At 47.6% G+C, this 22,645-nt stretch overlaps 1 protein-coding gene across 5 annotated transcripts in view; it reads left to right on the top strand.

Annotated features, from left to right (window-relative positions):
• Positions 1-17,551, top strand: part of map3k19 (mitogen-activated protein kinase kinase kinase 19) — a 150,171-nt gene extending 132,620 nt beyond the window's left edge. For all 5 annotated transcript variants that reach the window (XM_038789887.1, XM_038789888.1, XM_038789889.1 and 2 more), the window contains one exon: positions 17,345-17,551. In XM_038789887.1, coding sequence (XP_038645815.1) covers positions 17,345-17,471 — 127 coding nt within the window. In that variant the 3' untranslated portion in view covers positions 17,472-17,551. The remainder of the gene's footprint in view (positions 1-17,344) is intronic.
• The last annotated feature ends 5,094 nt before the right edge of the window (positions 17,552-22,645 follow it).

Raw genomic sequence — 22,645 nt, 5'->3', positions numbered from 1 at the left:
TTTCTAGCCAGCTTTCTCACTACTCTAATTTCTCCCTCATTAATTTTATAGTCATTCGTTGCTGTTTTTTTTATGTTCCGAACAATCTTCTGACCTGCCACTAATCTTCACAGAATTGTATGCTTTTACTTTTAATTTGATACCACCTTTAAATCTTGTCCACAAATGGTGTATCCTTCTCAATAAGTCTTTCTTTCTAACTGGAATGTATCTTTGCTAAGTGTTTATAATCTGACAAATGTTAATTGTTGCATAAACCAAATCCCAAAGAGAGCAGTTAGATACAACTGGATGGAGCCAACTCCTCAACACGGCGACGATCCTCGAATGGGCTCTTGATCCGGCACTCAGGGGCATTACAGTTGACGACTGCTAACATTAACAAAGTAATTGACGATAAACTCGGCTTGTTGGCATAGCATTTCAGTGCTCATGACCATTGATCTGCAGAATAGTAGTAAGAGGCTCAATGAAACAGAGGAGAATCCAGACTGTTAAAAATGTAACTTCCTCAGTCAAGGCCCACTTGCAATGCTTGAAAATAAACCAGCTACATGATTTGTCAGAAATCCTGGAGGATCTGGAGAACGAAGGACGGAAGAACAATGTTCGGGTTGTCAGTTTGCCAGAAGGAATGGACGTAAGCTCCCAATTAAATTCTTTGACAGCTGGTTGCTACGTTTTCTTAATCTGGATATCAAAACGGGGCCTATTTAGTTGGAAAGGGAACATTGTATCCAGTCTTTGAGGCCGGGGAACAATCAGCGCCTACGGCCTGTAATTATTCATTTTCAAAACTTCGGAGTTTGCCAAAGAGTATTGGAAGCGGTGAAGTGCGATGGAGCCTTGTTCTATGACAGCGAAGGTCTCTTTACAAGATTTCTCAGTGGCGGTACAACAGAAGTGTAGAGGCTTTGATGAAGTTAGAAAACGACTCAAGGCTGTTTTCAATTCAATTATGCCCTGCCTCATTCTGCTACACTGAGGGTGGTATCGGACAACTCTGTAAAGACATTCGACAATCCGACTAGTGCCTTGGTTTTTGTGAACTCCATAGAAGGCAATATTTGAAGGAACAATCTGCAGTTTACTGTAAAATCCACACTCCATGTTATTATATGTCCTGCCTGATATTATGTTGCTATTTGTTATGCTAGGAGAATGTGTTCGCAATCAAGCACCATAATGAATGTTTTATCCTTAAGAATCTCAAGGACTTTCATTTATCATGAATGGAAAACACCCTTCAGCATGCTCCTTTTATAAAGCTAAGGGGTACGCTATGTAGATGCAATGGTAATAGGGCTGGGAGATAGAGATCGGTCTTTTCTTCTCCTTATCCATATGACCATGATAGTCTATGTTTTATGATCTCCTTGCCTTAATCATGATCAGTATGAGTAGCACTTGCCGGGAGGTGGGTAACTGGTTTAAGTCTTTATGAGTGGGGTCAAAATGCCAGAGGAGCATTTGGCTCCCATTCTCATCCCAGCATATCTTTTTTTAATAAATTTAGAGTACCCATTTCATATTTTCCAATAAAGGGCAATTTAGCGTAGCCAATCCACCTACACTGGACATCTTTGGGACGTGGGGGTGAAACCTACCAAACACGGGGAGAATGTGCAAACTCCACATGGACAGTGACCCAGGCTCAGGGTTGAACCAGAGCAATGTTTTTTTTTATTAATGTTTGGCAATTTTACCAAATATTACAAAAAATTTAATTTTAAAAAGTTCACCAATACAACATAGTAGAAAAAATGCTAAAAAAGAACACAAACTAGCCCAGCCCCCACTCCCCCCACACCACCGAGCAACAACTGTGATTAGTTCCTTAAAATAGGTGATAAAAGGCTCCTGCCTCCAGTAGAATCCCTAGACCACTGTGTATTCAAGTGTCTCCAGGCACACAAACTCCATTAGGTCCCCTAACCATGCCAAGGCACTGGGTGGGGTTGGGAACCTCCACCCCCAGCAGAACTCCCCTTCGGGCGATCAACGAGGCAAATGCAAGAACATCCACCTCCACCCCTGCCTGTAGCCAATGAGTCCGACACCCCAAATATGGCAACCAGAGGACAGGACTCCAATTCGACATTTAGAATCACCGGCATGGCGTTGAAGGAGACCAAAAAGCTCACGTTTGGGGCAGGACCATAACATGTGCGTGTGATTGGCCAGGTCCCCAGAACACTGCTCACACCTATCACCCATGTCCAGGAAAAACGCTCAACTTCACCTTGGTCAGGTGTGCCCTAAACACTGCTTTGAGCTGGATCAAGCCCAACCTCGCACACGAGGACATGGAGTTGATCCTGCGAAAGACCTCACTCCACACTGTCATTACGATAGGCCCCAGCTCCCCCCATCCACCGGGCCCACTTCCTCTGACAGGATCCGCACATAGTTGCCAGATGTGCTACCCTCCTCCACCCCCACAAACTATAGAATCCTTTCCATAAGAGATGTCGGCGGCGCCTCAGGGAATTTCGGGAAGGCCTATCGTACAAAATTCCGAATCAGGAGGCATGTAAAAGAATTCAACCCCACAAGCCCATATCTGATTGTCAATTCCTCCAAGCTGGCAAATCGCCCTTCCAAGAACATATCTCCTAATCTCTCCAGCTCTTTCCTTCCCCATTCCCCAAACAAGGATTCTAGCCTCACCAGCTCAAACAGGTGGTTGGTACAAATAAGGGCCAACTTCGACAGAGACCAGAGCTTAAAATGTTCCCTGAAGTGTCTCCATATCCTCCAAGTGGACACGACCACAGGACTCGCAGAATATTTTGTTTCCCAAAATGTGATCGAAGCAGTCACCAGCGCACCCAACCCTTACATGCCTCTATCTGCACCCAAGCATCCCCTGGGTCACTGCACCAATCCAGCACCTTTTAGCCGTCCCAAAAACAGAAGCCAATTAGGCAACGCCGGGCCCCAGGATTGTCCGTCCCTCTGTAAAAGTGTTCTATGAATTCTCAGAATCTTACCTGCCCATATAAAAGATATCAATTTATTAATTCTCCCAAAAAAGGATTTAGGGTGGAAGACATTACAGAAGAAACAAAAACCGTGGAAGAATATTCATTCTGACAGGCTGGACCTTGCCCGCCAAGAACCGGGTAAGGTTTTCCCACCTTTGCAGATCAGACTTAACCTTACTCACCAATTTATGGAGCTGGGCCACCCAGACACCTGAAGATTGATCTGGCAATGGCGAAAAGGAAGCACCCCCGGGTTGGCTCACCTCCCCGTGGGATCCACTGGACAATACTGGGCCCGATGTCCGGGGGGGGGGGGGGGGGGGGGGGGGGGGGGGTTGCTAGAGCTGTTGGGGAGGGTTTAAACTAATGTGGCAGGGGGGTGGGAACCGATGCAGGAAGTTGGAAGGTAGTAAAACAGGGACAGAAGCAAAAGGAAGTAAGGGGAAAATTGCACGGCAGAGAAGACAGTCAAAAATCAAAAAGGGCGACAGTACAAGGTACAGTGACTGAGAGGAGCTCAATGAATAGGCCCAGTAATACTAAAAGGAATAAAACTGGAGATGTTAAGATTCAAAACATAGGTAAAAAAACCAACATAAGTGTACTTTACCTGAATGCTCGTAGTATTCGGAATAAAGTAAATGAGTTGATGGCACAAATCATCGCAAATGACTATGATTTAGTGGCCATTACTGAAACATGGTTAAAGGATGGTCACGACTGGGAGTTAAATATCCGAGGGTATCAAACTATTCGGAAGGACAGAGTGGATGGTAAGGGAGGTGGTGTTGCTCTGTTATTTAACGATGACATCCGGGCAATAGTAAGGGATGACATCGGTGCTATGGAGGATAAGGTTGAATCCATTTGGGTGGAAATCAGGAATAGTAAGGCGAAAAAGTCACTGATAGGAGTAGTCTATCGGCCACCAAATAGTAACGTTATGGTGGGGCAGGCAATAAACAAAGAAATAACTGATGCATGTAGAAATAGTACAGCAGTTATCATGGGGGATTTAAATCTACATGTCGATTGGTTTAACCAGGTCGGTCAAGGCAACCTTGAGGAGGAGTTTATAGAATGTATCCGCGATAGATTCCTAGAACAGTATGTAATGGAACCTACGAGGGAACAAGCGATCCTAGATCTTTTCCTGTGTAATGAGACAGGATTGATTCATGATCTCATAGTTAGGGATCCTCTCGGAAGGAGCGATCACAATATGATGGAATTTAAAATACAGATGGAGGGTCAGAAAGTAAAATCAAATACTAGTGTTTTGTGTTTAAACAAAGGAGATTACAATGGGATGAGAGAAGAACTAGCTAAAGTAGACTGGGAGCAAAGACTTTATGGTGGAACAGTTGAGGAACAGTGGAGAACCTTCCAAGCAATTTTTCACAGTGCTCAGCAAAGTTTTATACCAACAAAAAGGAAGGACAGTAGAAAGAGGGAAAATCGACCGTGGATATCTAAGGAAATAAGGGAGAGTATCAAATTGAAGGAAAAAGCATATAAAGTGGCAAAGATTGGTGGGAGACTAGAGGACTGGGAAATCTTTAGGGGGCAACAGAAAGCTACTAAAAAAGCTATAAAGAAGAGTAAGATAGAGTACGAGAGTAAACTTGCTCAGAATATAAAAACAGACAGTAAAAGTTTTTACAAATATACAAAACAAAAAAGAGTGGCTAAGGTAAATATTGGTCCTTTAGAGGATGAGAAGGGAGTTTTAATAATGGGAGATGAGGAAATGGCCGAGGAACTGAACAGGTTTTTTGGGTCGGTCTTCACAGTGGAAGACACAAATAACATGCCAGCGACTGATAGAAATGAGGCTATGACAGGTGAGGGCCTTGAGAGGATTGTTATCACTAAGGAGGTAGTGATGGGCAAGCTAATGGGGCTAAAGGTAGACAAGTCTCCTGGCCCTGATGGAATGCATCCCAGAGTGCTAAAAGAGATGGCTAGGGAAATTGCAGATGCACTAATGATGATTTAGATGATTTACCAAAATTCACTAGACTCTGGGGTGGTCCCGGTGGATTGGAAATTAGCAAACGTGACACCACTGTTTAAAAAAGGAGGTAGGCAGAGAGCAGGAAATTATAGGCCAGTGAGCTTAACTTCGGTAGAAGGGAAGATGCTGGAATCTATCATCAAGAAAGAAATAGCGAGGCATCTGGATAGAAATTGTCCCATTGGGCAGACGCAGCATGGGTTCATAAAGGGCAGGTCGTGCCTAACTAATTTAGTGGAATTTTGTGAGGATATTACCAGTGCAGTAGATAACTGGGAGCCAATGGATGTGGTATATCTGGATTTCCAGAAAGCCTTTGACAAGGTGCCACACAAAAGGTTGCTGCATAAGATAAAGATGCATGGCATTAAGGGTAAAGTAGTAGCATGGATAGAGGATTGGTTAATTAATAGAAAACAAAGAGTGGGGATTAATGGGTGTTTCTCTGGTTGGCAATCAGTAGCTAGTGGTGTCCCTCAGGGATCCGTGTTGGGCCCACAATTGTTCACAATTTACATAGATGATTTGGAGTTGGGGACCAAGGGCAATGTGTCCAAGTTTTCAGATGACACTAAGATGAGTGGTAAAGCGAAAAGTGCAGAGGATGCTGGAAGTCTGCAGAGGGATGTGGATAGGTTACGTGAATGGGCTAGGGTCTGGCAGATGGAATACAATGTTGACAAATGTGAGGTTATCCATTTTGGTAGGAATAACAGCAAACGGGATTATTATTTAAACGATAAAATATTAAAGCATGCCGCTGTGCAGAGAGACCTGGGTGTGCTAGTGCATGAGTCACAGAAAGTTGGTTTACAGGTGCAACAGGTGATTAAGAAGGCAAATGGAATTTTGTCCTTCATTGCTAGAGGGATGGAGTTTAAGACTAGGGAGGTTATGTTACAATTGTATAAGGTGTTAGTGAGGCCACACCTGGTGTATTGTGTTCAGTTTTGGCCTCCTTACTTGAGAAAGGACGTACTGGCACTGGAGGGTGTGCAGAGGAGATTCACTAGGTTAATCCCAAAGCTGAAGGGGTTGGATTATGAGGAGAGGTTGAGTAGACTGGGACTGTACGCGTTGGAATTTAGAAGGATGAGGGGGGATCTTATAGAAACATTTAAAATTATGAAGGGAATAGATAGGATAGATGCGGGCAGGTTGTTTCCACTGGCGGGTGAAAGCAGAACTAGGGGACATAACCTCAAAATAAGGGGAAGTAGATTTAGGACTGAGTTTAGGAGGAACTTCTTCACCCAAAGGGTTGTGAATCTATGGAATTCCTTGCCCAGTGAAGCAGTTGAGGCTCCTTCATTAAATGTTTTTAAGGTAAAGATAGATAGTTTTTTGAAGAATAAAGGGATTAAGGGTTATGGTGTTCGGGCCGGAAAGTGGAGCTGAGTCCACAAAAGATCAGCCATGATCTCATTGAATGGCGGAGCAGGCTCGAGGGGCCAGATGGCCTACTCCTGCTCCTAGTTCTTATGTTCTTATGTGTACTCACAGATTCAACTTGTATCCCAATAAAGTGCCAATGCTCTTCAGCAGCTCCATTATATCACTCATAGTGGGGACTGGGTCCGATACGTAAAGCACTAGGTTGTCGGTGTATAGGGACATCCTATAACCCTATGTTCCACCCCCCCCCCCCCCCCCCACTTTCTTGAAGTCCGCAAAGCCATAGCCAGGGGCGCAATCACCAATACAAATGGGAGAAGAGACATTGCACACCCGTCTGATTCCTCTACCCAGTTAAAAGTACCCTGAACTAAAAGGTGTTGGTTTAGTTTAGGGGGCTTCTACAATAGACATATCCATGAAACAAACTTTGGTCCAGGACCAAACCTCTCCAAAACTGTAAACAGGTACTTCCATTCCACCCTGCTAATCGCCTTCTCGGCACCCAAAGACACAACTACCTCTGGATCAGGCCCTGCAGGCGGGGACAGAACTATATTTAAATCGGCAGACATTAGACAAGAGTTACTGGTCCTCAACAAATCCTGCCTGATCTTCACCTATCACCCCAGGGAGACAGGGCTTTAACCTCATTGCTAGTACCTTAGCCAATACCTTGGCATCACCATTCAGCAATGAAATAAAATGATACAACCCTCATTCCACAGGATTATCTTTTTTGTGCAGCACGGTAGCATAGTGGTTAGCACAGTTGCTTCACAGCTCCAGGGTCCCAGGTTCGATTCCCGGCTAAGTCACTGTTTGTGCGGAGGCTGTACGTTCTCCCTGCGTCTCCGTGGGTTTCCTCCGGGTTTCCTCCCACAGTCCAAAGATGTGCAGGTTAGGTGTATTGACCATACTAAATTACCCTTAGTGTCCAAAAAGATTAAGTGGGGGTTACGGGGATAGGGTGATACGTGGGCTTGAGTAGGATGCTCTTTGCAGGGACCGATGCAGACCCATTGGGCCGAATGGCCTCCTTCTGCACTGTAAATTCTATGATTCAACAGACGGGAAATTGATGCCTGCATAGTGTTGCTGGAAGGGAGCCCCGAGTCAGAGAGTCCTTAAACATGTCCACCATCAACGGGACCAACTGTCCGGCAAATTGCTTTTAAAACTCCACTAGAAACCCATCCAGCCTTGAGGCCTTTTTTTTAATATAAAGTATTTTTATTAAAGTTTTGCAGAATTTTTCATAACAAAACAGTAGCAACCATAATAACAAAACAAACTAGAGTGAACATTAACATAGTGCAAAAAGAGAATATACAATAACAATTAAATAGACATTACCCCACGCAACTCAGTCTTCTCACACCATCCCAATGAAGCACTCACACACCGCCCCCCCACACGGATTGCTGCTGCTGCTGACATTTTAATTTTCCCTGAGAAAGTCGACGAACGGCTGCCACCTCCAAGAGAACCCTCGCGTAGACCCTCTTAAGGCAAACTTTATTTTCTCGAGGCTGAGAAACCCAACCATGTAGTTAACACAAGTCTCTACACTAGGGGGCTTCGAGTCCCTCCACATTAATAAAATCCATCTCTGGGCTACGAGGGAGGCAAAGGCCAAGACGTCGGCCTCTTTCGCCCTCTGAACTCCCGGGTCTTCTGACACTCGAAAGATCGCTATCTCTGGACTCGGCGCCACCCATGTGTTAAGCACCTTGGACATTGACTCGCGAACCCTTGCCAGAACACTCTAAGCTCCGGGCATGCCCAAAACATGTGGACATGGTTTGCAGGGCTGCCCTTGCACCTCATACAAATGTCTTCTACCCCAAAAAACTTACTCATTCTCGCTGCCCGGTGGACCACCTGCAATTGAATTAGACTGAGCCAGGCACATGATGAGGAGGAATTAACCCTGCCCAGGACCTCTGCCCACAGACCCGCTTCCAACTCCTCACCTAGCTCCTCCTCCCACTTGCCCTTGAGCTCCTCCACTGGGGTTTTCTCCGCCTCCTGTAGTTCCTGGTAGATATCCGACTCCTTCCCCTGTCCTGTATCCTCAGTGGCGGCAGCTTCGGAAAGGCCACTACCTGTTTTTTCAGGAAGACTTGTACTTGCAGATATTTAAAGGCATTTCCTGGCGGCAGATTAAATTTGTCCTCTAGCGCCTTCAAACTGGGAAAGCTTCCGTCTATGAACAGATCTCCCATCCTTCTGATGCCTGCCCTCTGCCAGCTCTGGAACCGACCATCCATCCTACCCGGGACAAACCTGTGATTGTTGCATATCGGGGTCCAGCCCGACGCTCCCTCCACCCTCTTGTACCTCCTCCACTATCCCCAGATCCGCAGTGTCGTCACCACCACCGGACTTGTGGAGTAAGGGGTCAGCGAGAATGGCAAAGGAGCTGTTATCAAAGCTCCCAGACTAGTACCTTTACATGACACCACCTCCAGCTGCTCCCACGCCCCCCCCCCCCCCCCCCCCCCCAAATCACCCACTTCCTAATCATAGCTATATTGGCCGCCCAGTAGTAGTTGCAAAAGTTTGGCAGCGCCAACCCCGACTGCTCTCCAACAGCGATCTCCTTACTCGCGGGATCTTATTCGCCCACACAAAGCCCGTAATGATCCTACTCACCCGCTTTAAAAAAGGCCTTAGGGATGAAGATGGGGAGGCACTGAAAGGCAAACAAAAATCTGGGGAGGACAGTCATTTTCACGGTCTGCACCCTCCCTGCCAGTGACAGCGGGAGCATGTCCCACCTTTTAAACTCCCCTTCCATTTGCTCCACCAACCGGGTCAGGTTGAGCCTGTGCAGGGCATCCCATTTCCTGGCCACCGGTATACCCAGGTAACGAAAACTTTTCTCTACCATCCTGAGCGGCAGCTCTTTAAGTCTCTCCTCCTGCCCCTTGGCCTGGATCACAAACAACTCGCTCTTTCCCATGTTCAGTTTGCACCCTGAAAAACTATCAAAATTCCTCAGGATCTGCAGAACCTCCCCCATCCCCTCCACAGGGTCCGAAATGTACAGGAGCAAATCATCCGCGTATAGCGAGACCCAATGTTCCACCTCCCCCCGAACCAGTCCCCGCCAGTTCCTTGAGGCTCTCAGCGCCATAGCTAGTGGTTCTATAGCTAGGGCAAATAGTAACGGGGAGAGGGGACACTCCTGCCTCGTTCCCCGGTGAAGCTCGAAGTACCCCGACCTCAGCCGGTTTGTACATGCACTTGCTACAGGCGCCTAGTACAGCAATGTCACCCAGCCAATAAAGCCCTCATCAAACCCGAACCTCCCCAGCGTTTCCCAGAGATACTGCCACTCCACCCGGTCAAAGGCTTTCTCTGCGTCCATTGCTGTTACCACCAGCCTTGAGGCCTTATCGTTTGCAACTGCGCTATAGCTGCTAAGACGTCCCAGGACATAGAGGTGCCTCCAACTCTTCGTGGTTCTCTTCCCCAACCACAGGAAATTCCAGACGCTCCAAAAAAATACAGAAATATCCAACCCTCCCACTGGCACTTGATGGGACCGGCCTGTAAAGATTCTTACAAAAGCCTCAAAAGCATAGTTAATTCTGTGCAGGGTGGATACCAGCTTTCCACTCGAGTCGCTGACCTGAATGATCTGCCGAAACACCGCCTGCCGCCTCACCTGGTGAGCCAAGAGACGGCCGGCCTTACCCATAGAGAACATCTGCAGCTTCTTCCTATTCGACAGGAGCTCCGGGGTACTCAAATACATGTTGTCCAAACCCAGAATATCGTCAACTAACTTCTGGTGCTCTTTCCTTGCCTCCCTATTCCTGTGCGCCTTAGTGACAATAAAAGATTATTATATAAAAATGTCCCCTCTGATGACTGTGTTCAAGGCCTCCCACAGAATGGAGGTAGAGATAGATCAGTCGCATTGAACCCTTCACACTCATCTATAGCTTTAGAAACGTGCCCACAGAACCCCACATTCGCCAGTAGCCGCCGTCTATCCTCCATACTGGACATTAAACATGGCCCACTTCTAAAACCAAGTTCACCCAACTGCGGGACATGGTCCTGAAATGCCTATAGCTGAATATTCTGCTTTCTTCACCCCGAGAAGGAGGACCTACCCATCAAAAAGAAATTTATGCTCGAGTGTACCTTATGACCCTGGGACCCGCCACGGGTCCACTCCCCACTAAATGCTAACAGTGCCTTTGCTATCCCTGAAGGAGTCAATTACATCGGCTTAGAGCGGTCTAACTTCAGTTCAAGCACACAGTTTAAATTTCCCCCCAAAATCAGCTGGTGCATGTCTGGGATGAAGGCCAATAACTTCCTTATAAATGCCACATCGTCCCAATTCAGGGCATATACATTTACCAAAACTCCCAACCTACCCACCAATGACCTAGTAACAATTCCATACCTGCCACCCAAGTCTGCCATGACCTGGTCCACTAAAAAGTGAAACCGCTTGTTAATTAAAATTGCCACTCCCGGACCCTACTGTCGTAGCATGAATAAAATACCTGGTCCATCCACTTCCTCTGGAGTCTGGTCTGGTCTTGTCCCTCACCAGCAAATGAGTCTCCTGCAAAAGCACCATGTCGGCTCTTAAATTGTTCAGGTGAGAGAAAATTCTACTCCTTCACTGGGCCCACTCCAACGCCCATATGTTCCATGTGACCAACCTGTCTCACTCCCCCCGCCCCCACCTCAACCCAGAGTCAGCCATTTACACCACAAAGGATTATCCCACACCAAATACCTAGGCCCAAGGCCAACCCAAGATGGCTGCCAACACCAGCCAAAGGGAGACAAAGAAAAACCTTGGTCAGACCATTCCCCCTCTTCCCCAAGAATCTGATTGCTTCCCAGAGAACGATACACCCTCCTCACCAACCCTATCTCCCCCACCAAACAAAGCAAGGCTCATGGATCTGTTTGGACATGGTTCAAACAGGCCGCAGCTTCTCCGCCCACCACACTATGAGCGAGACAGCCTCCCCACTCAGGTTGAATATTAAGGAACAAGGAGAAAAGAAGCTCCCTAACCCCTCCCCGTTACATATGTAGAAATCAAAATCCACCACCCCCACAATGCTTAAATTCCCTACAGGGACAATGTATTTCCATTACTACAGTAGTCCCCCGTTATACCGCGCTCCGCAATACCGCGGTTCGCGATATACCGCGGGGGGGCTTATGGACCCCAACTGTCAGTTGTGTCAATTTCAGCGGCCAGCTCACTTTGATCCGGAGAGGGAAGCTGCTCTCTCACTGAAACAATCAGCCGGCCGCTGAAATTGACACTGCCCGCTGCTCTCTCCCTCCAATCTAACTTTTAAGTTTTAATGTTTCTGATTGGAGGGAGAGAGCAGCCGGCAGTGTCAATTTCAGCGGCCAGCTCACTTTGATCCGGAGAGGGAAGCTGCTCTCTCACTGAAGCAATCAGCCGGCCGCTGAAATTGACACTGCCCGCTGCTCTCTCCCTCCAATCAGTACCTCAGCAGCCACAGCCTGTACCCCAGCACCACAGCCTGAACCCCAGCAGCCACAGTACCCCAGCAGCCACAGCCTGTACCCCAGCAGCCACAACCTGAACCCCAGCAGCCACAGTACCCCAGCAGCCACGGCCTGTACCCCAGCAGCCACGGCCTGTACCCCAGGAGCCACAGCCTGAACCCCAGCAGCCACAGTACCTCAGCAGCCACAGCCTGAACCCCAGCAGCCACAGTACCCCAGCAGCCACAGCCTGAACCCCAGCAGCCACAGTACCCCAGCAGCCACAGCCTGAAGCCCAGCAGCCACAGTACCCCAGCAGCCACAGCCTGAAGCCCAGCAGCCACGGCCTGTACCCCAGGAGCCACAGCCTGTATCCCAGCAGCCACAGCCTGAACCCCAGCTACAGAGGGGAGGGGCGATGTGAGACCATGCTGGTCTTGCAGAGGCCCGTATGACCTCCTCCTGTGTTCTCTGCTCTCTCCCTCCAATCAGCCGGCAGTGTCAATTTCAGCGGCCGGCTCACTTTGATCCGGAGAGGGAAGCTGCGCTCTCACTGAAACAATCAGCCGGCCGCTGAAATTGACACTGCCGGCTGCTCTCTCCCTCCAATCAGAAACATTAAAACTTAAAAGTTGGATTGGAGGGAGAGAGCAGCCGGCAGTGTCAATTTCAGCGGCCGGCTGATTGTTTCAGTGAGAGAGCAGCTTCCCTCTCCGGATCAAAGTGAGCCGGCCGCTGAAATTGACACTGTTTTAATTAGATCCACGATGGGGGTTTTAAATTTATTTAAAAATCTATGCTAGCGCTTCCCATTGTGAGTCTACGGGGGTCTGACCTCTCCCCCCGCCCCCCGTAGACTCACAAGGGGAAGCGCTAGCATAGATTTTTAAATAAATTTAAAACCCCCATCGTGGATATCCGCGGCTCGGATGCAACGCGGGTGGTTGTCTTGGACCCCAACACCCGCGTTATAAAGGGGGACTACTGTATTACATTAACCATTACCCCATAATCACATTGGTCCCCAGCCTGTCCCCCATACAACAAATGCAAACCCCAAAAAACAAATATATACAGTATTCAAGGAATCCCAAACAAATCTAATCCCATCAACAGTCATAAAAGTCCCCACAGGACCCCTTGAATTGAGTTCAAGACCACATTCTTTAACAAAGGCCTCAGCCTCCTCCGAGATATTGAAATAGTCGTCTTTCGGCCCTTGAGTAACCCGCAGCCTCGCTGGGTACCCCCCCCCCCCCCCCCAAACCTCACTCCCTGTGGTATAACGCTGCCTTTGCCTTATTAAAGGCCACCCTCCTCCCTGGCAGCTGCGCTCCAATGTTTTGATATCCATATGGTACACCCTTCCCATCTTGAGTCTAGATTTTCTTTTGCCCACTTCAGGTCCTGTTGCTTCTCTTTCAGAAGCTGTGGAATCTTACAACCTCTGCACATAGGTGGTGTGTTTGCCCAGGGCTTCTACCAGAGTTTGATGGGCCCTATCCAAAACTGGAGGGGTTATCTCCCCACCCTCACCTCACCAGCTTCCTGAATATCTGCGGAAAATACTCAGTGGGATTCAAGCCCTCTATCCCCTCTGGCAACCCCACGATACTGCGGTTAGGTCTCCTTGACCTGTTCTGCAGGACAACCACTTCACCCTCAGGATGTTGTTTTTCTCCTCCGCCAACAAGATCTCAACCTCCAATGAGGTAATTTGATCACTGTGCTATAACAAAGTTGCCTTCACTCCCTTCAACACGTCCATTGTAATAGACCCCTCTCAAACAAGAGAATACAAAAATCTTTCATGTTCTGCCAATATGATAAAGCCAATCTCTATGTAGATTAAAATCATCCATAATTATCACCATGCGTTTGTCACAAGCCCCCAAAATTTCTTCCTGTATATGCCATCCTACAGTATGGTTACAGTTAGGGGGCCTATAAACTATTCCAAGTGACTTGCTATCTTTACTATTTCTTACCTCTTCCCGAACAGATTCTAGTGATTATCAGTGGCATTAAGTCTTCTTTACTGTCTAACAGCCTAACCTATCACTGAAAATTGATTTTTTAAAACAATTATATTTATTGAGGTTTTAATTTTAAACAATAAGGTGACAAAACTACAGGAATGGTACAGCACTGCAAGAAAAACTAAAGGTTCAACATACGTGAATACAGAGGGAACAGGAGAACAGCAGTACAACGGTGGTTAGCACTGCTGCTTCACAGCTCCAGGTTCCCAGGTTCGATTCCCGGCTTGGGTCTGTGCGGAGTTTGCACGTTCTCCCAGTGTCTGCGTGGGTTTCCTCCAGATTATCCGGTTTTCTTCCACAGACCAAAGATGTACAGGTTAGGCAAATTGCTAAACTGCCCCTTAGTGTCCAAGGAGGTTAGGTGGGGTTACTGGGTTGCGGGGATAGGGTGGAGGTTTGAGTTTAAGTAGGGTGCTCTTTCCAAGGACCGGTGCAGACTCGATGGGCCAAATGGCCTCCTTCTGCACTGTAAATTCTATAATTCTATTCTATGATAAGAAAAAATATCAAATAATCACAACATAATCATAAGAGAGCAACGTCCAGGATTATAGAAGAATTTCAGGATACTGACACTATGTTGCTCGAGAAGGATGATGCCAAGACAGGATCAATGAACATGCCTCAGGTTCTCTCAAGGATTCCAACGAACTAAGCACCTCCATTTCCACCATGCCGACGCCCAAGCAACCAATAGCCTAGGCCCCGGCAGGGGTGGACGGGGTTAACTCGACCTGCTTAGCCACCTCCAAACCCGCTCAAGGATAGGATTATATAGGGCCAGTGGTAGGGGGGCTCAACTGCACCCAGGCAAGATTGGATCCTCTACTCTGTCGAACCTGATATACCCAGCCTCCAAGTCAAGCATGGCAGCCAATTCGCAAACTCAGTCAGGAACGTGCCTCTCACTTCTCGCTGCACTGTTGCTTTGCAACTCTAGGGTTCCAGGTTCGATTCGCGGCTTGGGTCACTGTCTGTGCGGAGTTTGCACGTTCCCCGGTGTCTGAGTGGGTTTCCTCCGGATGCTCCAGTCTCCTCACACAGTCCAAAGATGTGCAGGTTAGGTGGATTGGCCATGCTAAATTGCCCTTAGTGATCAAAAAAGGTTAGGAGGGGTTATTGGGATATGGGGATAGGGTGGAAGTGAGGGCTTAAGTGGGTCGGTGCAGACTCGATGGGCCAAATGGCCTCCTTCTGCACTGTATATGTTCTATGCCTAACCCCTACCTCCCAAACCTATCAGAATAACCGACCCGCCAAGCAACAGGATTTCAGCGTCTCGAAGGCGGGCCCCTTCCAGGGCAAGTACTCTTCCGAATGCAAAACATCTTAAGCGCCTACACTGTTCGCCCAAGGATACCTTGCAAATCTTCATAGTGAGCTCTAAAATCCTGCACCAGAGTAGAGATCTTCACCCAGAACACCATTCTCAATAGTGGCCATCATCCAGATGCACACAGCACCACCAAGGTGAAAGACTGTGCACCTGCAATGATGCCACTGCAACCTAGGCCACTCCAGCCCACTCCGACCAGCATTGTCAAACGAGGATTTTCTACAATTTATCTCAGCCCGTCTCCACAAAACACCAACCCAGATCCTCCAAGGACATAGCACAAGACATATATCCCAAGAAAAGACAAATATGAAACGTGTATCAGGATAAAATAAAGGATTACATGATGAGCAGAGCCACAGCTTCCGCCAACACAGCTGATCTCATGCTCACATCACATGATTCCCCCACCAAAGAAATTGATGTGTCCAGTCACGTTGCCTCAGGATTTCACTTGGTGTAGATTTACTTTTCTCTTTAGCTCTTTCTTTCTCTACTTTGATTTCTGTACCTGACTTCACATTGAATTTAATATTTTAACTTGCACCTCTTGGTTTATACAGAGGATCAAATGTGATTGGTTGTATAAAATAAGCTGTGGCTTGCCATAGTCACAGTTCCCACAACCACTGTAAAGGGCACTGCATTATTTCAGATGTAAGATGGCCCTAGGTTGTAGCTCAAAGGTTAGCAGCTATAAGTTCAACAATGCAAGCACCATTTGTTCCCATTGACTGCAAAATCTAGGCCATTATAAATGTATAAATGCTCTAGTTAAGTTTAAAGCTCCTTAGCTGCACAATCTGGCTATGTTTCTTAGGTTTGAAACTTTTATTGAACCCTAGACGTTTCAATTCTTAAACGAAAATTGGCGGATGAAATAGTTGAAAAGAAAAACAATTTTATTGGTTATATTGATTTTTTTAATTGGTGCCTTAATCATAATAATCAAATTGAGATTACTGTCAAAACATTTTTTTAATACATTGCTGTGCATTAGGTAAATTGTGACTTCAGTTTTTAAAGTTTATTTGGTCTTTTATAAACGTTTAACATCAGCAAGATATTTGCATGTTAATAGAGGTATGCTAAGTGTGGACAAGTAGTGAACACAGATGTCAGAGTCTTGATGTAAACATGAGCTGATAACAATGCAGCCTATAACAGGACCTGACCAGGATGCGCTGATAAATGGTAGGTTAACATAAAAGATGGGTGGAGTTTCACCAGTTCCATCAACAACAAAACATCAAGTTGCAGTAAAACCGGAGGTCAAGATCACTCTACAGCTAACATCTGCTCCCCTCTGCCGCATCCACTTGCTGTTGTGCAGGGGAGGTTTCAGGCTCTGTCTACTTAGCCACTGTAGATTACCTGACTGTCAAGCTGCTGGAGCTAGTGGGTAACAAGGCCTAAGACAAGAAGCAGGCCTGCATCACCCGTGCCAACTGCAACTCACCATCCACAATGATGAAGAGTTCAAAAAGCTACTGGGAGGACATCAAGGCTGCCCTGCTGCCTAAGAAAACTGGACATCCCTGCAAAGTTTAACACCTGAAGGGACAATACCAGGAAAAAAAATTACTTGAGACAAGTGGCAGATGGTAATCCTCCCTGAAAATGTTCAACCATCTCTCTGCCATAAGTCAAAAGCAGTGTTGAAAATTTTGAAATACATTAAACACAACACTCCTCTTTAAAATTTGTCTGAATTCAAATAAAGTGATGGATTCTTGTAGCATGGATGAGTCAGTGGTTTGCATATCGCAACAACACCCATTGTACAAAGCAAAGTAAGCAAACATCTGAAATAATATTTGATCTTGCAAATTTTAAACAAAACCTCAATAATATGATCTTGTGAATATGGTAAATGCTATAATTAAGTGAAATAAATTTCACAAGTATTTGGTTATTCTTGCCCCAGTAAAACAATCTTGGCAAACTAGTGCCAGGTCAAGTTATTAATGGAATTATCAATATGAATATATTTCATTGTCTGATAAGATAGAGTAATAGCATATCAATAATTTTATTTTTAAAATTCTCTTGAATCTAGTGACCAGCATGAACGCCCTTCAGCAAAACAGCTCCTTCAACATCCATTCATTGTAAAGAAACAGAAACCGCCGTTACGGGAAGTCAAAATTAAAATTAATAGCGGAAACAATTTCAAGCAGCAGTAGTCTCAAGAGCCACCCCTGGATATTAGAAGAATATTCAATAATGAGGGGAAAAAATGATGTGCAAGAAATTATGCATTTGTATGGAGAATCAAATTTGCTAATTCTAAAAAATGTGAAGTATATATTTTATAAAAAGCTGTTTCATACAGGTTGCACTAAAGTTTCTAAATTTTGAAATTGTGTATTACATTTCACGCAAATTTCATTGCAAAATTGGTGTTAAATTGCTTCCATTGGAGGATTAGGGAAATATTATTTTGACACTATTACCTTTAAAAACATAAGCACCCATCCATATTTATAAGAACAATGGTTCTGCCTGCTTTCACTCGAGCAAAATTTACAAGTTATTGCTTGTACTCTTCACCCAATGCCGGAGTCTGTGTGTTTACATTGTGTATCTTGTGTTGCCCCATTTTGTATTTTCTTTTCTTTTCATGTACTAAATGATGTGTTTGAGCTGCTCGCAGAAAAATACTTTTCACTGTACCTTGGTACACGTGACTATAAACAAATCCAACCCAATCGAATCATAATCATTGGGGCTGGTTTAGCATATTGGGCTAAATAGCTGGCTTGTAATGCAGAGGCTGAATGTCCTCGATTGCTGACTTGTTCCCTGACTGGAAGCATGGTACATTGGTGAGAATCCTAGGGTGCAGGTGTGGGCTTAGGTAGGGTGCTCTTTCCAAGGACCGGTGCAGATGCGATGGGTTGAATGGCCTCTTTCATAGAACATAGAACAGTACAGCACAGAACAGGCCCTTCGGCCCTCGATGTTGTGCCGAGCCATGATCACCCTACTCAAACCCACGTATCCACCCTATACCCGTAACCAAACAACCCCCCCCCCCCCTTAACCTTACTTTTTAGGACACTACGGGCAATTTAGCATGGCCAATCCACCTAACCCGCACATCTTTGGACTGTGGGAGGAAACCAGAGCAACCGGAGGAAACCCACGCACACACGGGGAGGACGTGCAGACTCCGCACAGACAGTGACCCAGCCGGGAACCGAACCTGGGACCCTGGAGCTGTGAAGCATTTATGCTAACCACCATGCTACCGTGCTGTCCACTGTTTCTGCACTGTAAATTCTATGATTCAATCATAGAACCCCTACAGTGCTGCAGGAAACTATTTGGTCCATCAAGTTTGCACTGACTCTCCGAAAGAACATCCTAATTTAGGCCAACTCCCCTGCCTATCCCCACCTAACCTTTGACACTAAGTGGCAATTTAGCATGGTCAATCCACCTACCTGCACGGCTTTGGACTATAGGAGGAAACCAGAGCACCTGGAGGAAACTCAAGCAGACACGTTGTGGCAGGGGGTACATACAAACTCCACACAGTCACCAGAGGTTAGAATCGAACATGGGCCCATGGCACTGTGAGGCGGCAGTGCTAACCTCTGTGCCACCATGGCATCACCATTGCTGAATCCCCCACAATCAACATTCTGGGGAGGTGTTATCATTGACCAGAAACTGAGGAGTAGATCAGCCAAATAAATACTGCGGCTACAAGAGATCAGAGGCTGATTGAGAAATTGTGAAAAGTCACCACCTTTCTCCAAATTCTGTTTACCATTTATGAAACTAAACGAAACTCACTTATTGTCACAAGTAGGCTTCAAATGAAGTTACTGTGAAAAGCCCCTAGTCGCCACATTCCAGCACCTGTTCGGGGAGGCTGGTACGGGAACTTAACCGTGCTGCTGGCCTGCCTTGGTCTGCTTTAAAAGCCAGCGATTTAGCCCTGTGCTAAACCAGCACAAGTCAGGGGTATCTTGCCAAGAGTGCAACTCCAACACTCAAGACGCTTGGCACCATCCCGGACAGAAAGCATCCCACTTGTTCAGCACCTTATCCATCACTTTAAACACTCACTCCCTCCACCATAATGCAGTGGCAGCAGTGTGAGACATACACAAGATGCACTTCAGCAACTCACCAAGCTTCTTTCGACAGCACCTTCCAAACCAGTCGCCTCTTACCACCTGAAAGGACGAGGCTGCAGAAGCATGGAAACATCGCTGCCTGCAAGTCACACACCAGCTTAACTTGGAACTATATTGCCGTTCATTCACTGTTGCTGCATTTACTTGCACCAGGTGGTCAGCAGTGGTTCAGGAGGCAGCTCCCCACCATTTCCTCATGGCCAATTCAAGATTGGCAATAAATTCTGGCATTGCCAGCAATGCCCACATCCTATGAAAGAATAAAGATGGAACATGATAAATTTACAGAATTCTTTTCCCCTCTTTTTTCAACAATCACCTCCTGGGGAAGCACAAGATCATTACCCAAGATTGCAGATTCCAGTCACCAAACGAGTGGACAAATGTTCAGCAGGCTATTTGGAACCCTGCTTTTTCCCTCTAAACAAAGAGTGCCAATGTCAATTGCAGCATCTTCTTTCTGCCACTCAGACAAAACATATCAAAAACGTTAAATGGTTATTAACGCGTGGTGTCAGCTACAGTTCTGGTCTGAGTCAGAATGTTGTTGGTTGGATTCTATGATTCTATGACTCGAGCCTGTGGTGAACCACTGTGCACCTGTATTAGGGGATGTACGGTAGGACCTGCACTACAGGTTCGCCGGTAGCCCCTGCCGGCTAGCTCCGCCCACAAGGAGCCATATAAATATGCGTGTCCTCCTCCTGATCAGCTATTTCGCCAGCTGCAGTAGGAGGCTACGCATCTGACTGTAATAAAGCCACAGTTGTACCAATCTGAGTCTTTCGTGCAATTGATTGTGCATCAATGTATTACAGTCAGATTTTCTAAAACATGGATATCAGAATCAAACCAGATCGCCTGCAGCTGGATCCACAGTCGCCCAACGCCAGAAAGGACTTTAATCACTGGCTAGCTTGTTTTGAGGCCTACATCAACGCTGCGACTGCCGCGCAGACGGAAGCTCAGAAGATACAGGTCCTGTACTCCAGGTTGAGCTCCAGCATGTTCCCGTTGATCCAGGATGCCCCGAATTACGCAGAAGCAATGGCACTCCTAAAAGAGAACTATGCGCAGAAATCAAACACAATCTTCGCCAGGCACGTACTCGCCACTCGCTCCCAACTAGCTGGTGAGTCAATCGAAGACTTCTGGCGGGCCCTAATCCCACTCGTACAGGACTGTGACTGTCAGGCCGTTACAGCCACTGAACACTCTAATCTCCTGATGCGCGACGCCTTTGTAACAGGGGTTGCGTCAGACTCCATCCGAAAACGACTACTGGAAGGGGCCACGCTCGACCTTGCGGAGACCAAAACTTTAGCGCTCTCCATGACGGTCGCTTCTCGCAACGTTCAGGCCTACCCCGCTCGCCGCGCAGCCCACCCGTCCTATCCCTCCTGGACCCCGCAAATGACCCCCCCAGCTGGGGCCCTTCCTGGTCAATACGCCTGCGCCGCCCGACAACCCGCGCACCCGGGGGTCCCCTCTGCTACTTCTGCAGTCAGCAGAAGCACCCCCGCCAACGCTGCCCAGCCCGCGCCGCCACTTGCAAGTCCTGCGGTAAAAAGGGCCGCTTTGCAGCTGTGTGCCAGGCGCGCGCAGTCGCCGTTATCGTGCCCGCAATCGCCCCCTTCCCCCTGCACAATGGGCGCTGCCATCTTCTCCTCCCAGGGCCACGTGCAACCTCTGGGTGCCGCCATCTTGTCCCGCCCCCACAATGGCGCCGCCATTTTGTTCCTCACAGGACCTCCGGACGCCGCCGCTGGAACGCCAACTACACGTCATGATGTGGGTCCATCCGACACCTCTGACGACCACCCGCAGCTCGCCTCGATGACGCTGGACCAATCTCGTCCACACAACCTGGCCACCGCTTCCACAACGATGAAAATAGACGGCCATGTGACCTCTTGCCTGCTGGACTCCGGGAGCACCGAAAGCTTCATACACCCAGATACGGTAAGGCGCTGCTCCCTCGCGGTCCACCCCGCCAATCAAAGGATCTCCCTGGCCTCCGGATCCCACTCTGCCCCCATCCGAGGATTCTGCACGGTCACTCTACAGTCCAGGGCATAGAATTCACCGGTTTCCGCCACTACGTCCTTCCTAACCTCTGCACTGCACTATTGCTGGACCTGGATTTCCAGAGCCTCGCCCTCAAATTTGGCAGGCCCCTACCTCCACTCACCGTTTGCAGCCTCGCGACCCTCATGGTTGACTCACCCTCCCTCTTTGCCAATCTAACTGCGGATTGCAAACCCGTTGCCACCAGAAGCATACGGTACAGTGCCCAGGACAAGGCCTTCATCAGGTCCTAAGTCCAGCGGCTGCTTCGGGAGGGTATTATCAAGGCCAGCAATAGCCCCTGGAGAGCCCAAGTGGTACTGGTTAAAACGGGGGAGAAACAGAATGGTCGTGGGCTACAGCCAGACCATCAATCGTTACACGCAGCTCGACGTGTACCCCCTCCCACGCATATCTGATATGGTCAATCAGATTGCACAGTACCGGGTCTTCTCAACAATTGACCTGAAATCCGCCTACCGCCAGCTTCCCATCTGGAAATCAGACCGTCCATACACTGCTTTCGAGGTGGACAGTCGGCTCTATCACTTTCTTAGGGTTCCCTTCGGTGTCACTAACGGGGTTTCGGTCTTCCAAAGGGCCGAATGGTCGACCGGTACCGTTTGCGGGCCATGTTTCCGTACTTAGATAATGTTACCATCTGCGGCCATAACCAGCAGGACCACGATGCCTGCCTCGCTAAATTCTTCCTACCGCCACTCTTCTCAACTTTACGTATAATAAAGAGAAGTGTGTGTTCAGCACGACCCGCCTCGCCATCCTCGGCTATGTAGTCCAAAACGGACTTCTGGGGCCCAATCCCGACTGCATGCGCCCCCTCATGGAGCTTCCCCTCCCCCACTGCCCCAAGGCCCACGAAACGCTGCCTGGGGTTCTTCTACTACTACACCCAGTGGGTCCCAAACTATGCGGACAAGGCCCGCATTCACTCGTATTAGAGCAGACATAGCCAAGGCCGGGATGCACGCAGTAGACGAAACACTGCCCTTTCAAGTAGAAAGCGACGCTTCAGATGTTGCCCTTGCCGCCACTCTAAACCAGGCAGGCAGACCCGTGGCTTTCTTTTCCCGCATCCTCCGCGCCTCTGAAATTCGGCACTCATCCGTCGAAAAAGAGGCCCA

Source organism: Scyliorhinus canicula, chromosome 2 (genome assembly GCF_902713615.1).
Source record: "Scyliorhinus canicula chromosome 2, sScyCan1.1, whole genome shotgun sequence".
NCBI classification, from domain to species: Eukaryota; Metazoa; Chordata; class Chondrichthyes; order Carcharhiniformes; family Scyliorhinidae; genus Scyliorhinus; species Scyliorhinus canicula.
Note: the sequence above shows the minus strand (reverse complement) of the source record. Positions and strands in the feature narration are given on the sequence as shown.